Source organism: Equus przewalskii, chromosome 3 (assembly GCF_037783145.1).
Source record: "Equus przewalskii isolate Varuska chromosome 3, EquPr2, whole genome shotgun sequence".
Taxonomy (NCBI): domain Eukaryota; kingdom Metazoa; phylum Chordata; class Mammalia; order Perissodactyla; family Equidae; genus Equus; species Equus przewalskii.
The window spans coordinates 31850921-31868082 of NC_091833.1; the positions used below are offsets into that span (position 1 = coordinate 31850921).

At 51.2% G+C, this 17162-nt stretch overlaps 1 protein-coding gene across 1 annotated transcript in view; it reads left to right on the forward strand.

The window, feature by feature from the left end:
- Positions 1–17162, forward strand: part of CRISPLD2 (cysteine rich secretory protein LCCL domain containing 2) — a 64892-nt gene that overhangs the window by 36313 nt on the left and 11417 nt on the right. Inside the window, exons 9-14 of the mRNA XM_070612414.1 lie at positions 885–951; positions 1365–1495; positions 3220–3263; positions 4808–4880; positions 7688–7763; positions 15244–15377. Of these exons, the coding sequence (XP_070468515.1) occupies positions 885–951; positions 1365–1495; positions 3220–3263; positions 4808–4880; positions 7688–7763; positions 15244–15377 (525 nt within the window). The remainder of the gene's footprint in view (positions 1–884; positions 952–1364; positions 1496–3219; positions 3264–4807; positions 4881–7687; positions 7764–15243; positions 15378–17162) is intronic.

Sequence of the window (17162 nt, forward strand, 5' to 3'; positions counted from 1 at the left end):
AAAGGTATTTTTGTTCATTGTAAGTAATTCAGGAAAACAACAACAAAACATAAAGAAAAATTAACGCGTCCCAGAATCCCCTCAACATGGGCAGCAATTTGAGGCCGTTCCCTCCAGTCTTTTTTCTGTGTGCTGTTAGGCTAATATTGCTTATGTGATCCTGTGGGTTATTGTTTTCACTTAAGATTTCCCAAAGTCAGTAAGTATTCCTCCAAACCTCCATCTGTGGTGGCGGCATCACCCTCTGACGTACGGCTACGTGAGAATGTCTGGCTCCTCTTTTGACACCTGCTGGCCTATGTCCAGGTTTTTGTCATTATGAGCGGTCGGAATAACATGTCGGCTGACGTTCTGACTTTTGACTTGGGATGTACGCTTACAAGGGAGGTTCAAGAATCAAGAGTTATGAATTTTTAAGGCTTTCTGGATTCACTTATACTTTTTCATGAACGTGAACACCATCATTGGGTTTTATTCTATTAAAAAAAAAACCCTTGCAATTTGACACCTAGAAGATGGCCTCTCCTTTCGCTGTGTGCCTCTTTGATATCTGATGGTTGAAGATTTTTTTTTTTGGCGTCTTTGAAGCCACTTGTCTTTCTTCTGCGAATTGTCCATCTATTCGTGTCTCTGCTTTCAACTCGAATCTTAAACACGTGACAGTCGTCTCTAAGAAGGTCAGATTGAGTAGGTAGTCGCGTTTATGTGACGATAAACTTCATCCTGGGTAAATGGCAACCTGCTCAAAAACAGTGGTTTCTGCGTCACGGAGGCTTTTCGATAGGTAATTATTGAGCTCTTGAAGAAAGATAGCCCGGTGAATTCATGGTGCGATTTAATCAACATGTTTACCCCTGAAAACCATGTTCTTTCTTCTCCCTCAGGTACCAGTGCCCAGCAGGCTGCCTGAACAGCAAAGCGAAGATCTTTGGGACCCTCTTTTATGAAAGCGTAAGTGTGGCCAATATTTCTTTAAACGGCTTGTGGGCCCCGGTGTTCCGAGAGCTGATCCATGTGTATTGATGAGCTCGCAGACTTGCGAAGCCACTTTTGGGATCCGGGGCTGACCCTCACGGAGGCCAGTCTCCATTTCATCCCCAGTGTTAACATGCTCCACTGGGTGGGGAGAAAGGGCCGTCTGTCACCGTTCTTAGCTGGTAAAGCAACGCGGATGGATTTTTTAAGATAAGCAGCCCCGGGAACAAAGACGTGTTATGGTGAGAGGTCTCGGGCAGAGGTGGGGTAAGCTTTGGCCCGACTTTTTGGGTTTTTGTGGGTTGAGGACAGACATCTCGGGTATTTCCGAGAAAGATTGCCACAGAGATGAATTCAGAGGTACTTTCCGTCTCCCCCGCCCTCCCCAGGCGTCCAGCATCTGCAGGGCAGCCATTCACTACGGCATCCTAGATGACAAAGGGGGGCTGGTGGACGTCACCAGGAACGGGAAGGTCCCTTTTTTCGTGAAGTCTGAGCGAAACGGTGTGGAGTCTTTGAGGTAACTATTCTGTGATCAGGGTTCCTTAAAATATTTGTTTCTGGTTATGAAAGTATTGTCGAAACTTTGAAAAGTACTGAACAATGTGAAGAAGCAGGAAAAATTAGAGACGACCTTAATACCATAACCCAGAAATTGCCCCTGTAGGCAGAGTAGCATATTTCATTCCAGTGTGTATGTGAGTGAGTGTGTGTGTGTGTGTGTGTGTGCGTGCGTGCACACGCATGTGTGTTCAGTTTGGTTGAGTTCTGAATCTTGCCTTTTCTCCCTTCCCAGTCACCGGAAGTCTTCAGACGCGCCCTCACTAACGGTGGGCAGCATCCTTGAGTTTGTAGGCTAATTCTCAATCAGCACTTTTTCTTACTTCCTGAGAATGAGGCTTTTCATTTTTAAAATACACTACTTTTTTTGCAAGATAATGTTTTTCATGTAAGGCGTGTGGGTGGATGGCAGGTCGCACTTGTCTTCCCCATTCCGACTCTGGGGGTGGGGGGCCGCCTTGAGGAGCAGCAGGAGGCCATGTCTTGATCTGTCGGTGGAATCAGAGACAGAAGGCGACTTGGGATCGTGGAACCCAGTGGGGCCTGTGGGGTCAAACGACATGGCTCTCCCTCTTCCCCGTGCACGACCTTGGGCCAGTTTCTTCACCCCTTCCGGGTGGCATTCATAAATGAAGGCCACAGTAGGACCCAGGGCTGACACCCCACTAATCCACGGTGGGACAGCGTGCCAGGGATCCCCCGTGTCAGGTGACCCCCGCAGGGTCTGCGATGAGGGACGCACCCAGCAATGCTCCTGAGACTGTCTCGAGGTAGCGTGTCCCGTCCGAATCATGAGGCCACTGAGAACGTTTCCAAAGCTCCGTGAGTCTCTCCCCTTTGCGAGGTCTGGTTCTCCAGTGGTGCTGCCTCTTGTCTTAGTTATGGAAACAAAACCAAGAGCAAGGACGTCTAAATGAAAGCGCAGGAGGTGTCCTAGGAGGTGTCGGCCGGGTGACCTCAGCCCCGGGCTCCACAGAGCGCAGCACAGACACCGACACCGCCGTGGGCTTGGCTGGGCGCTTGTCCTAAAGCCGCTTCTGGCCCCTTCCAGTGGCCAACTTGTTTGCCTCTAGAGTGATGTTCTTCACGTTTTAGCACCCAGGGAGTCTCCGAACATCAACACAGGGCAGACTAAAGCTTTGTTTTTACTAACCTCTCGTTGAAATGTAGTATTTCCTCATCATGAACGTTGGCCCCAAACCTGAGGGGCGTTAGCAGGGCTGGTGGCTGCCTCACGGCGGAAACCCACTCGCTGCCAACATCTCGACACGCGGTCTATGCTGTTGTTACTCTGAAGTGACAGTGCTTAGGACAGCCGCCTCTAGGTTCTGTTTTTAATGCCGAGAAGCCCCGCTGTTCCCCTAACGCAGAGTTGTTTCAATACTTTGATGGTGATATCACTAAGAAATGATTTAATCTTTTAAATTTCTTGTATGCCTTTTAGAGTCATTATTCTGAGAAGGGGTCCATAGGCTTCTCCAGGCTCCCAGCGGGGTTCTGGCATTAAGAGGGTCAACGAGCCCTGCTCTAGAATGTTCTCCTTCCAGATCCCGCTCTAGAATGTTCTAAGAACTTTCGGGCTGATGGGAAACAAGTAGGAAAATCTGTGGTCGAGGCTGTCAATAAGGAGGCAGCTTTTAGAAGTGGTTCTGCCTGCACTGACCCACCGTTCTGTTTTCACAGCAAATACAAGTCTTCCAGCTCCTTCACGGTGTCAAAGGTGAAAGGTAAGCTGGCCGGTGTTTTCTCATGTGACCATAGGACCCGGGTCTCTTGGGTGTCCCTGGAAATCGCGTTCTGCTTAGTTATTGATTTCATGTTTATCATGCCGGCTGATGTTGCCGTTCGCAGCATTGTAAAGACTATTTAAAGGGGTTCTTTAAAGAGGTCCTTCAACTGGTTTCTAAACATGTCTGAACTCAGCATTGGCCCTAGTTTGCTAAACCGGAAGCACAGGCCTGGGGTTCCCAGCCGAATGTCACAGAAATAGTAATGCCTGGGTCTGGAGTAGCTAAGAAGCTGCATCAGGAGCATCAGTTTCTGTTGATTGCTAGTGGGTCCCTGGACCATTGTGTTGAGAAGGATTCTGAGGCCTCGTTCTGGGCTCAGCAGAAAACAGAGCTTGACAGATTAGTAATGTCTGCCATGGACAAGAGAGGGAAATGTGGGGAGGTATGTGGCATGTGAACAAAGGGCTTGACCTGAATTCCACCACCCAGAGATGACCACTCTGAACATTTTGGTGGATACCTTTATAGTTTATTTTCCCTATGTATTAAGAGTATGTACATTGGTGATAGACACATTGATATACTTTAAAAAATGGAAACGGAATTATGTAAGGTTGGCATCCTGATTTTTTTCAAATAATAATGCATCAGGAAGATACGTCTGTGCCTTTAAGTGGCATCCAAACCTAATTTTAATGACCTCCCTGGCATCTTGCTATAGAGCAGTCCCCGGGTGCTAGACCAGTCCCCTTTGTTGGGTTGCTACGTAGATCCCGGGCCCCACCAAGTGATAGGCTGGACCTACAACTGGCCGCCCTCAGGGCCACATCTTGCCTGCCATCTGCTTTTGTAAATAAAGTTTTATCGGCACATGGCCACACCCATTCCTTGACACGTGGCAGGTTTCTGCTGAACAGCAGAGTCGAGTCGTTACAGCACAGACCACAGGGCTGGAAACATTTGCTCGCTGGCCCTTTAAGAAAGAGTTTGCCGAACCCTGGACTAGAGGCGGACGTGCTGTCGGGGGGCCGAGGTGGCCAGGACAGAACCGCTTTCTTACCCTGTTTGAACACAACGCGTGACCCTCAAGAAGGGCTCTAGACTGGGCGTCGGGATCCTGGGCTCTCGCTCACATCCTGTGCAGTCTCCAGCGGGCTGGGAGGGCTCAGCTTTTCCGGACCTCAGTTTGCTCATCTGTATAATTGGAATAATACCTGAGCATCCAATGTGATCAAGTAGGAGGAAGGCTGCCAAGTGAGAAGCACTATGCAAATGAGAAGAACTGTTGGTCCCAATGGGAAACGAGCGAGGGTGCTAACACCCTTGCCCTGTAAAGACACTCAGGCTGTGGGTTTGTCTCATCCCCTGAGTGGCCCCAGGGGGAGGTGCCGGGGCACTGGGTCTGGGTTCTCCTGCCAGGTCTGTTCGAGGCCCACTGAGCCCTGAGGGCCGAGTTGTCCAGCAGCCCATTTCATAGGCCGGTAGTCTGAGGCCCAGGCTTGCCACGACCTGACCCTTTCCCCACGTGCTCCTGTCCACAGTGCAGGACCTGGACTGCTACACCACCGTCGCCCAGCTCTGCCCGTTTGTGAAGACGGGGACCCACTGTCCGAGGTAAGGCCCACCGGCGTCTGGTGTTGCAAACTGGGGGGCTAAGAGAAGAAGGCGCCCTGCCGGGTTGGGGGCCACCTCATGGCAGCAAGGCATGACTGAGTTCTAGATGTGGCCCTACTATGTGTCCACCCAGGAAAGCACTTGCTTCGTGCTCAAAGTCAAGGACCCGCCAGACCTTCCCCTGAGACGGCTAGTTCTCACCCTTGGCTGCACGTTGGAATTGCCTGAGGGGCATGAAAAGAACAAATTCCAGGGGCCCCCTGCCCAGATCACAGAAATCCCAGTCTCTGGGGGTGGCCCAGCAGGGTGTCGGCATCTTTAGAAGCTTCTGGGTGAGCCCAGGGTGCAGCTAGACCCCGGAGCCATGCTCTAGGGAGCTTAGCTGAGGAAATGGCTTTGTCCCTCTAGATGTGACCTTGCCTCAAGGAAGAGAGCACTTGTGCATGTAGAAGTGACTTCCTTTGCCACTAAGCTCTTCCTCGGCTCCCTTGTGCAGACCTCGAGTTTGTCATTCTTGGTCTCTTAGATCAATCTAGAACTCTGGAAGCTGGCGCCGCTTGTCCCCTCTCAGTCAGCTTGTTGATTCTTCTGCTCCATCTGGGATAGTTTTTATGGATCACTTTAGAATCAGCTCCTTAAAACCCAGACTTTTTCTGCGGTATAATTTGCCCACAGTAAAATCCAGCCATTAGAAGTATGCAACTCGATGGGTTTTGACAAACGTACGCAGTCAATCAAGACAGAGCACGTTTCCATCACCCCAGAAAGTTCGCTTGTCGTCGGTCCCCCTCCCTCCACCTCCCACCTGTGCCCGTGCCAACCGCTGATCTCCTTTCTGTCACTGTAGTTTTGCCGTTTCTAGAATTTCCTATAAATGGAGCCGTCACAGTGATGCGGGCTCAGTGAATTGAGGAGTCGAAGGAAAGATTTCTTGGACTCTCAAGGTCTGGCAGTAGTGCTCCCTTATTCAGAGAATAGCGTGGGGACAGGACCCATGGGCGGTGAAGAGCTACAATGCCTTGAGGGTTAGAGCTAAATTTATAAGGCATAGGTATGTGAGCTATTTCTTTACAAGACAAAGGAAAGATCATGGAAGAAGTCGTTAAAATGGTATCAGTGTGGGTGGGGTCTGGGTATCTGATGGTCCTATAACTTTGGATACAAATCAGATGGATCAGGTCAGGACATCCCTGCTTCCCAGAGGATGATGTAGATCGGTATGTAGGGCAGGGCGCCTTGGGCTCCTCCCTGGGGCTGGGGCAGCCTTGATCCTCACCAACAGCGTGTGGACTTCTGCGTCTGGCTTCTTTCACTCTGCGTAATGCTTTTGGGATTCTCTGTCTTGTTGAGCGTATCAGTGGTTGATTCTTTCATGTCGCCGTGTGGTGTTCCATTCTGTGGATGTACCACAGTTCGTCTGTCTGGGGAGCAGGTCTCAATGCGTCTGCCCAAGCCTTAGTTGGCTGGTTTTTGGAGGATGAGTCATCACAACAAACTCAAGGATGTCCTGGGAACGCTTGTCTCTGAGCGACCCATGAGGTCCTCTCTGAAGCGGGCTGTGTAGCATCCTGGGAACCCTCATCCTGGGCCCAGAGGCCTATGGATCCTGGAAGAGAAAGACTGATTTTGAAACTAATAGGAGGAGAGCCTTGAGGTTGAGAGGGAAAGCCCCAGGAGGGTGGGGTGAGGAGAGACCGGAGGGGCCTGACTCCCCGCTTGGCTCTCACGTTGCCCCTGAAGCTTTCTCACCGGCTCCCCCGGCCGCCTCCACCACCACTCGGATCTCCCTGGAATGTTCAAGTGGGGATAACGACCTTTTAGTAAACTTCCCTAAATATGAAAGAGAAGCAGAAGGAAATACTTTCGGAAAATACAAACAAACAAGAAGAAAAACTTGGCGTAGGACGAGTATCCAAAATATAAGTATCTGGCCTGCCACTCTAGAAGAAGTAGGAAAGAACATTCTTACACAAATTCTTTTTTGTTTTTTTAAATCTCACACGCACATCCTCTTTCTCTCCGCCCACCCCTGCCCTCTCCCGGCCCTGGACCGTTTCAACTGCTCAATTCCTTTGCCCGGCTTTCTTCCCTCCCAGAATCCTGCCTGTCTTGGGGCCAGATGGCTTCTGGCTGCCATTTTGGTTTTTTGGTCCCTGGGTTGCAGCCCTTTTGTGCTGTTCCAGATCAAGACAAAAGACCTTTTATTAGTTAAAGCTCATGCTTTTTCCTGGTTTGAATCTCTCGAACCACCTAGGGTCCACCCATTTCCAGTTGAGGCGCTGTCCTCCCCCGCTCTGCCCGTGGTGGGGGGCAGTGTGGCGACTGACGCAGCGGTGATCTAACCCTTTCTACCTCAGGTTATCAGGGCCCCCTCCCTGGAATGTTCTGTGACTCACAGAGGTGAGGGCCCTCCACCCTTTCCTCCCCCACACAGGGAAGTGGCCTTTGAAAAAGTCTATTGATTATAATCTCCATCATGTGCCCCACAGTAGGAATTGGCCAACACCCAGAAGGGGAAGTACAGGCTTACAATCTCATACCCACCTCTCTCAGATATTTCTTCCCACTCGCCATGTTGTTTGTGTGTATCCTGTAGTATGGGTTTTTTTAAATTCTATATGCTCTGTTTAAGGAGTGGGAGAATATCTTTACCACTGCTAGGGTGGGAAAGGTAAGTTTTTTTCTTAAAGAGTTTCCTTTCATCTATATACTCAGATCTTGAAATTCAAAGAGAGGGCCAGCTGTTTGTCAAGAAGGTTTGTTTTCTGTTGATCACAGTCATCACACAGATGCTTCTTGTTTTCCAGAGTTCGTTGTTCGGCGTACTGCAAAGATGAGCCATCCTACTGGGCTCCCGTGTTTGGGTCCAACATCTATGCAGACGTGAGTATGCTGGCATTTTCAGTGACCACCTCTCAAAGCCCCTTAGGACCTCAGAAACCATGTTCCGAGGTCTGGATACCAGGAGCCTGAGATCTCATTCCGTGCCTCCAGCTAAATTGGGACCACTCGTTTCTGCCACCGTTGCCCTGGTTTCCCCATTTGTAGGGATGTTAGTGCTTGCGCCTGTGTGTGCAGCTCCGCCTCCTCTTACACAGATGTCTTCGTAGTTTGGTGAATTGAATCCTGCCGCCCCGATGACATGCGTTTTTAATGTGTAAGCTTTCATGCATACGTATTCATTTCCCCAGCTGTTTAATAATCTTTCCAGGTCTCCTGATGCATTTCTAGATTCTGGCCCACTCTACTCGCTGCATTTCTTTTGGCTGTGTACACACTAACCTAGAAGCACACAGGATGTAAATTACACAAATTTACAACTTGTTAAAAGCCACTCACGTGGCATTGGAGTCTGCTCTTCAGCATTTCCCTCCTACTTTAGCAAGGAAGCTTTAGCCGATTCTCTTAAGTGAAAGCTCCCAAACGTAGTCTGTCCCATCTAGTTACCCAGAATTTAAGGACATGGTGGCCCAGAAGAAGTAAATGTGGTCACAGCTCTGCCCCACAGCCCGCACGGTCTTCTTGCCAAGCCTCACCTCTCTGGAGAAGGACCCAACTGGGATTTTCTAGCCCAGCGAATCTTCAGGATCTAAATTCCATGGTTAGATCAGCTCCACTCATTTCTATTTTTCCTCAGCCTTTTCTTGTCTTCATTTTATAGCTCTCCCCATCCACCACCACCATCTTTCCCTCCATCTGCCTTCGTTTGTCCCCGATTCCTGGAAATGCGAGGTCACTGAGTTCTGTAAGGTCAAAGCAACCTTCTTGGCCCAACTTTTCTCCCCATCTTTTTTCTTTCCTCCTTAAGTGCGTCTTTTTTCGTCTCAAAAACTATTGGACAAAATTGAATTCTGAAAGTTTAATGAAGGAATAAAATAATGTATGCAAGTCGTTATACTAAATGTCTGAACCAAAGTCTGCTCTTGAAAGACAGAGACTTTGATTTTAAAATGAGTTAAAAATAAAGGGATGGGCCAAGTGATTCCAGCCAAATAGGAAGAAGCAAAGAAATAAAGCAGGAGTGGCAATATTGCTATCTGATAAAGTGAAATTTAAGGGTAAACGTACTGAATGGGACAGTGCAATTCATTATGCAATGCCACAAAAGGTATAATTTATGAAAATATGAAAATTGAATCTGTATGCACCAAACAACACAGCAGCTAAACCTATAAAGCAAAAAAAAAAAAAAAAAAAAAGGTTAGAAATGCAAGGAAAACTAGATAAAAATTTAGTAATAATATAAAGCTTCCTTTTACTATGTTTTAGGTTGTTTAAAAACACCATCTCTAGATATTATTTTCCCCATCTTACAGAGAAGGAAAATGAGGCTCAGAATAGCCTTGTGCAAATCCACAGCTCGCACATGGCAAAGGTGACACACAGATGAGGCTGTGTCTTGCCTTAGGCTCTGTTCTTCTGCTCTGTTCTGCTTCATTTAAATGCACCTTCACTCTTTATTACATTGATGTGGACAGGGATGTGGGTGGAAGCCTATACTCAGTCTTTAACTGACTTGTTCACTGGAGTTTTGAGTTTTTGGAACCACAGTGCTCGTGACAGGGCTTGTTACACAATAATTGCTCAGTTAATGTTTGTTGAAGGAATACATACGTGAAGATACTGTAGTAGTCAGTGCTTAAACAGCTCTCTGGAAAATATAAGAAGGAAGGAAGGGAGAAAGAAAGAGCAAAAGAGAGGGCGAGAGTGGGAAGGAAGGAAGGAGGGAGGGGAGAAAGCCACCTCCATTTCAGAGGCTCTTTTCTGGCCGTGGTTTCTAGGTCATTCTGTATTCTGGGAAATGATGATGCCTTTGGAAAATGTCTGTTTAGCTAAGAGATTTGTTTTGAGAGCATCGTCTCCAGACCTTCGAAGGGCCTAACGGGGCCTGCAGCTCCTGCCTGCTCACGCAGAGGGCGTTGCTTGGCAGACCCCGCACTTTGTGAGGAGCTGCAGGCAGGAAGAGCATCAGGGTGGAGCCCAGAGGGCACAGACTGGGTCAGAAGCCGCAGGTTTAAGCCCCAGCCGTGACCTTTCCCGCTTGTGGGATGATGGGCAGGCCTTGCCTCCCCGGAACCTCGGCTCTCTCGTCTGTCCTTCCTGACTCCCTGGGTGGGTGGATAAATTCTGACTTGTGCCTCCGAACCCCCAAGGGCTTGTTCCAACAGATTCCGGCCTCACCCCCAGTGTTTCTGGCTCAGACAGTCTGGGGTGGGGCCACAGAATCTGCATTTTTAACACGTTCCCGGGTGATGCTGATGCTGCTGGTCTGGGGACCACGCTTTGAGGACCGCTGGCTTAGAGAGGACAGTCCCTTGAGAATTTTTGATAATAGTGATGGTGACAGCGATGACTATGATGGTGGTATTTGTCTTATTAACTAACATCTGTTTAGCACTGACTGTGTGCATGCCTGCCTTCGGCCCTTGATCTTATTTCTTCTTCACGATGGCCCTTTTTGGCTATTGCTGTCCCGTGTACAATACTGTACATCTTGCTGGCTCAGGGGACAGTCCTGGCTCTGCTGTGTGCCAGCTGAGTGATTTGGGGCAAATCATTTAACCACCCTGAACCTCAATGTGCCATCTGTTAAGAGGGAATAATAATAATAATAATTAATAATAATAATAATAATAAATATTTGCCTTGTGGGGTTATTGGGATATTACTGTATCAAACCCTGTGAAACAGGACAGGACCATCTTTGTAAATGATCAAAAAGGTTGCCTATGATGATCCCCACTTTATATTAAGAGAATAGAGGCTCTGGGGTTCAGATAGGCCATCCCAGGCCACACAGCCAACAAGTGCCGGAGGCAGGATTGGTTTCCAGCATCCCTGAGACCACGTCTCTGCTAATAACACTTATTAAAAATTGTTCAGATATCTGTGTTGCTTCGGGCCCTGAGAAGAGAGAGCGGCGAGCTTGTATCTTTATGGAAGGGAGCTCGGCAAGAGGAGAGTTGTGGGTGGAAGGAGGGAGAAAAGGGAAAGCCAGTGTTTGCTGGACGTCAGCGGTTGCAGATGTGCGTGTTGATAACGGACGGGAACTGGGCCCACTGCCTGAGACAGATCTGGCAGTGGGTGTGAGGTTTTCATTTTCATAAGCCATGGCTCGATGTTCTCAGGGAAAGCTTCTGTGCCACTGGTGGCCAGAAACGCCCCAGGGACGGGAGGCAGAGAGGGCACCGTCACAGGGCGCGAAGCTGAAGCGTGCTGTCTCTTGGCGGCATTCGGTCAAGAGGATGCACCTCCCTACGTGGGGCCTGCAGGAGGCGCGTCCGGGACAAGCCCCTCTTCCGGGCTCCAGTGGAAACGCCCCGGGGGCCTCACTTCTGGTAACTCGGTCAGCAGAGCGAGCAGTGTCCAGAAAGACAGAAAAAAATGCCGGTTCCGCCTGCCAGGGAGAACAATGAGGGTGTTTGTGCTCGTTTACAAAGCTCAGCTTGGCTAACGGCAAATCTAGAGGGATTCTAGAATGATCGTCTCGTTTCAGAAGTCTCCCTTCTTCTCTTTGAGATGGCTGCACACTTACTGCGTCTTAATCTTTAGGGACACAGACCCCTTTGAGAACTGGAAAGTTGTGGATCCTTCCTCCAGGCAAAAAAAAAAAAAAAAAAGGGCTTCCTTGGGCAGACAGCGTGACCGGCTGTGCTGGTTTGCCTGGGACCGAGGGGGTCCTGTGATCGGGGCTGAAAGCAGGGGTGTTCATGCAGACCCCGCGGGCTCACAGAGTTCTGCTGGCCACTTCAGGACCTCACGGACCCTGGGGAGCCCACTCTGGGCTGAGGAACCCTGCCCTCAGGCGTTTAATGTATTTATTGAAGGAGACAAGATGTGTTAGCGCGGGGTTAAGAAAACTGGCCTTTAGCTGCTCCAGGTGAATCCGTCTTGGAAAGCAAGAAACCCAGTTCTCCAGGCTCTGGTGGGAATGTGTGTATTGGCTCCAAGACTTTCCACCTGGTTACCAGCAGTATTAACTTCCCAGGGAACAGACAGGGTGGAGCCTTCTGCTGTGAAGGAGTTTTTCTTCTTGTACATGACCAGCGTCGTCTCTGGAATGACCTGGTTTCTGAAGGACGAGGCCGGAGCTGACCGTCTGGAGGGCGGACCCCTCGAGGAGGAGATGCTGCAGTCTCTGATCGGGCTGCGGGGTCTGAGCTGTAACAGGTGCCGCTCCAGTGGGTGTTTCAAATCGGTGTCATCAGAGAGCCCACTTCAGCCCATCCACTCAGGTCTGGTGTTAGAACTTGCTAGAAGAGTTGCTCGTGCCATTCAAAGGACAGCTCAGGGCACATCTTCCAGACACGGATGGGCCAGGAACACTCGTAAGGACAGGAAAACAAAGGGACTCAGAGGGCTGTGCCAGGGGCAGAGGCTGGGCTGAGCGTTCTCGAGGATGCCCCGAGTACTTCTCAAAAGCATCCTCCCCTGGGCTTGGGGGTAACTCTCCCCTCTCTCTCTCCTCCTCTGTCTCCCTCTCATCGTGGTAAAATACGCATAACATAAAATTTCCCTCTTAACCATTTTTTAAGTGAGCAGTTTGGTGGTGTTGAGTATATTCTCATTGTTGTGCAACAGATCTCCAGTTTGTCATCTTGCAAATCTGAAACTCTGCACCCGTTGAACAGCACCCCTCTGTTCCTCCTTCCCAGCCCCTGGTGGCCGCTGCTGTGCTTTCTCTTTCTCTGAATTTGACTTCTTTTGATAAGTCTTATAAGTGGAGTCATACGCGGTCTGTCTTCTTCATTCTCTTGCTCTTTTCGCGAAGGAGGTGCCGGCTCTGTTAACCAGCGGTTGGGACCTTGGTCACACTATAGGTCATTGCTGTGACCCGGGTACTGTGCAGAGGGGTGGTACGGACAGACAGCAAAGCCCAGACCCGCCCTCCTGCTGGGTCACCTGTTGCCTTGGTGGTGTTGAAGTTTTCAAACTCGGGACACGGTCAGCAGTGGCCTCTGCCCTCCACTCCATGCACCACACGAGGATGGCTAACCTGACCTGTCTGCCTGTCCACCCTTGACACACAGTGTCCACAGGGTAAGTCCCCCGGGAAGGACACAGATGTGGACACAAATCACTAGGTCGTGAATGAAGGCGGGGTGGAGGCAGCCTTCCTGCCCTGTAGACGTCGGGTCTGATTTTTTCTCTTCAAGTTGGCAGGTTTCTGAGCCAGACTGAGCATCTGACTCCGTGAGCCCCGGTCGAGCACAGTGCCAGCTGCCACTGGGGTGATTCTCCTGGTGACTCTGTTTTCTGTATAATTAGAAGTCATCAAACATAAGGAGCTTAATTAATAGGACGTTTTTGTTCGAAGACCGTGGTTAGAAGCTCTATGGGGTCCCTCCCACCGCTGTAAGAAATGACCACAAACCTGGGAGCTAAAACAACGCGGATTTATTCCCTTACGGTTCTGGGGGGCAGAGTCCAACACAGGGCTCACCAGGCCGACGTCAAGGTGTCAGCAGGGCTTCATTCCCTCTGGAGATTTTAGAGGAAAATCCGTTTTCTTGCCTTTTTCGATTTCTAGAGGCCGCCCACATCCCTTGGCCTGTGGCCCCTTCCCCCCTCTGCAAGGCCAGCAATGGCCGGTGGACGCTTTCTCGTGCTGCCTCACTCTGACTCTGACCCTCCTGTCTCCTTCGAAGGACCCTGTGATTCCCCTGGGCCCACCTGGACAGTCCAGGGACCTCCCCATCTCAATTTGTTCTTAACTGAGTCACATGTGTCCTTTTGCCACGTCAGGTCGCATGTTCACAGGCTCTGGGCATGAGGATGTGGCCGCATTTGGGGGCCATTATTCTGCTGACCAGAGAAGGATGGACTTTGCACTCAGCCAGACCTCAGTTGCAATTTCTACTGAACCATTAACTGTCCACGTGGCCTCGGCAAGGGCATTGAATCCTCCTGAGCTCATGTTTTATGGTCCGTAAGATGGGAAGTCACCCATCTCATTGGAACGTTAAATGAGATAATAAGTAGAAGGGCCGGCAGCCCCGGGCCTGGTGTGTGATCAGCTCAGAGTCAGTGTGAACGCTGCTTCCTGTGGAGGGGGCCGTTCACCCCTCGAGGGGATTAGGTCCGCCCGCGTGTGCAGCCCCGGCTGCCCCTGAGAGTCACCTGGCCAGTGTTGAAGATGCTGAGTCTCGAGCTTCGCCCCAGAGCAACTGAATCCAGCGGGGGTGGGAGAGGTCAGGGGAGCTGGGTGTTGTCACTGAGCGAGGATGCCGCGTGGGGCTCTGAGCCGCAGTGAAGGTTGAGACCCACTGCCGAGGCCGGTGTGGGATGTTGGCGCAGGCCGGGTGAAGGGATCACGAAGCTGCAGGAGGGCCTTACTTGCTGGTCCTTAACCTGGAATGTGCGTCAGCATCGCCTGGCCCTCGTCTGGGAGATTCTGCGTCAGCAGGTCAGGTCAGGCCCAGCAGCCTGCGTCTTCCGGGAGCACCAGCTGCCCCACCTCTGAATGAGTTTCCCCACCTTTGAGAATTGTTGCTGAATTACCCTCAGACAGTCCCTCCTGAGGACCGTTTTTCTATTGGATAAGTTAAGGCCCTAATGAAAGTCGAACTCCAGGGTTTTATTCCCCAGCAATGGGACTACTCTATGACTTCAGAAAACGGTACATCCTGCCCCTCCTTAAAAACCAGCAGCTCCCTGGCACCAGGAGCAAACCCAAACTCCCCTGTGGCCCTCACAGCACCACGTGATTGGCCCCTGGTCACCTCTCCTGCCTCTCCCGCCACACTCATCCTGACTCACCATATTCCAGCCACCTGGCTCTCTTTCTGTCCCTTGGACTTGACGAGTTCTCTCCTACCCCAGGGCCTTTGCACAAGCTGCTGCCTCTGCCTGGCGTGCTCTGCCCAGTGATATTCCCGTGGCTGTGGCCGGTTCCTTTTTGTCATTCAGATCTAAGCTCGAGTGTCCACCAAGAGCAGTCTTCCCTGATGGACTGTTCTGGAAGAGCCCCTCCACCCAGTCACTTTATCTCATGATCTGGGTTTATTTTCTTCTTAGCTGGAGTTGCTAGTTTGTGTGTTTGTTAACCTGTCTGCCTTGCTCGACTCTATGAAAGCAGGGTCTTTATTTTGTTCCCTGCTGAAGTCCCCCTCATCTTCTCCAGTGCCTGGTACATAGCAGGTGCTCAGAAAACATTTGCTCAACAAATGAATAAATGAATGAATGATGCCTGTCACTCTGGAATGGCCACTGAGGACTCAAGGTGGTCGTGGGCATTGCCTAGAGGTCGACATGGTCAACGCCCCCCAAACCAGGGGGCCAAGGAATGGCTGACCCCCCAGTAGGGCTTCCCTCAGGGGCCCGACCTCCTTGACCCTGACCACAGCTCTTTTTTCACTTTCAGACTTCGAGCATCTGTAAGGCAGCCGTGCACGCGGGGGTCATCAGGAACGAGAGCGGGGGCTACGTGGACGTGATGCCCGTGGACAAGAAGAAGATCTACGTGGGCTCGCTCAGGAACGGAGTCCAGTCTGAAAGGTAGGGCGTTCTTCCCCGACTCGTGGCGCCCGAGGCCTGCAGCGGTGGCCCCTGGGGGGGGCCTGGGGGGAGGGCCAAAGAAGGGGCCCTTTAAGATAAAACCTGGGCCCACTTGCATGCGCTCTCCCCGGAACACCCAGGACAAGCCCGTTCCCTTCTCTTCCTTTCTTTTTTCAAAAGAAGCACTTTTTTTCTTTCTCTTACCAATGCCTGTTCTCGTAGAAAATTTAGTAACATCAGATAAGCCCGAAGAGAAACAGTCATCCATGACCTGTCCCCTGGGGGAGTTCCTGCTAGAGTTTGGGTGTGTGTCCCTCTGGTCCTTTTTCCATGTGCGTATTTTCCCCCCACAAAACAGTGAGATCAAGTTGTGGTTACATGACGGTTATACACGGCTATATAATAACGTAAGTTCGCATCGTCACATAAATAAGAGCAGAGAGCGTGGGGTCCAGTGGGTCTAGGTCCCGACCAGCTCTGGGGCCTTACCGAAGCCCCCAGATTTCCTTGAGCCTCGGTCTTCTCACCTGTGATGTCGGGGTGACAGTGGTGTCTGCTTCCTGGGGGCGATGGGAGGATTAACTGAGGTGCCACCTGGCTCTGCTTCTGAGGACACCCGTCCTGCTGGATTCAGGGTCACCCTCATGACCTCGTTTTCACTGAGTCACCTCTTTAAAGGCCCAGTTTCCAGCTCCAGCCACAGTCTGAGGTCCTGAGGGTTGGGACTTCACCATCTGAATTGGCGCGAGGGACACCATTCAGCCCGTGACGGGCGAGAGCTGAGGTTTTCTATTTGAGGGCCCTCTTTGGAGAAGGGGCATAGAATTGAGAGCACCGAAGGTGCTGGGCCCCATGAGGCAAAGGCGTCTGTGTTCCCGCGGAGCCTTGCGCCCGCCCCACCCTTCCATCCTCCTCGGATGGCGCTGTGCGAGGGGACGCTGCCGAATCCGGTGGCACCCGAGTCACACGCATCTCTTCCCGGGGGCCCCTGCCCAGCGACTGCCTCGGCCCCGAACAGCTAGAGTTAACAGTTCTGCATTTTCTCCTTCAAAGTTTGCAAGCTTTGTTTGGGAAAAGCTTAATGAAGGGAAATTCCATTGATTTAATGGGAGGGAAACGAAGCAGCTGATTAGGTGGAATTTCCTGGATGGGCTGGAAAGAAATCCCAGGACACCCACCTCTGGGGCTCTTTTTCCCCCTGTGAGAGGAGCCCGTCCTCATGAGAAGCGGGGGCCAGCGGGGTGGGCCGGCCCCTTGTTCTCTCGGCCTGGCTGCCCACGAGGGCCGATTGTGCGGCCCCCACAGGTGGGTGTCTGGGGAGGACAGAGGACCAAGAGCGGGTCCCCAAAGTGGCTTCTTTCCCACTGTCAATCCCCCCACCCCCACCGGAGGAAGCCGGTGGTTCTTTCTCTCTTCCTGGGGACCCACCCGAATTGCCGCTGTCATCATAAGTGTCTTCGAGGCAGCTCTCCCAGGCCCCACAGTGGCTGGGCCCTCTGCACCGTCAGAAAGACCTCAGTGAGTGATTTTAGACCCCAGAGTGGAGCCTCTGCCACCCTCCTTCTCAGACTCTTCCCCCCTCGTCCTGGAGTCTGTGACGATGCTTGAGCCAGTTACTCAACCTTTCTGTGCCTCAGCTTCCTCACTGATAAAGGGAAAAATGATGGCACCCACCCCCTGGGGTGGTGGGAAGACGGAGGGTCTCAAAGTGGGCTCTCCAGACCAGCGGCATCCGAACCAGCGGAGCTTGCTAGAAACGCAGATCCCAGAGTTTCTGACTCAGAA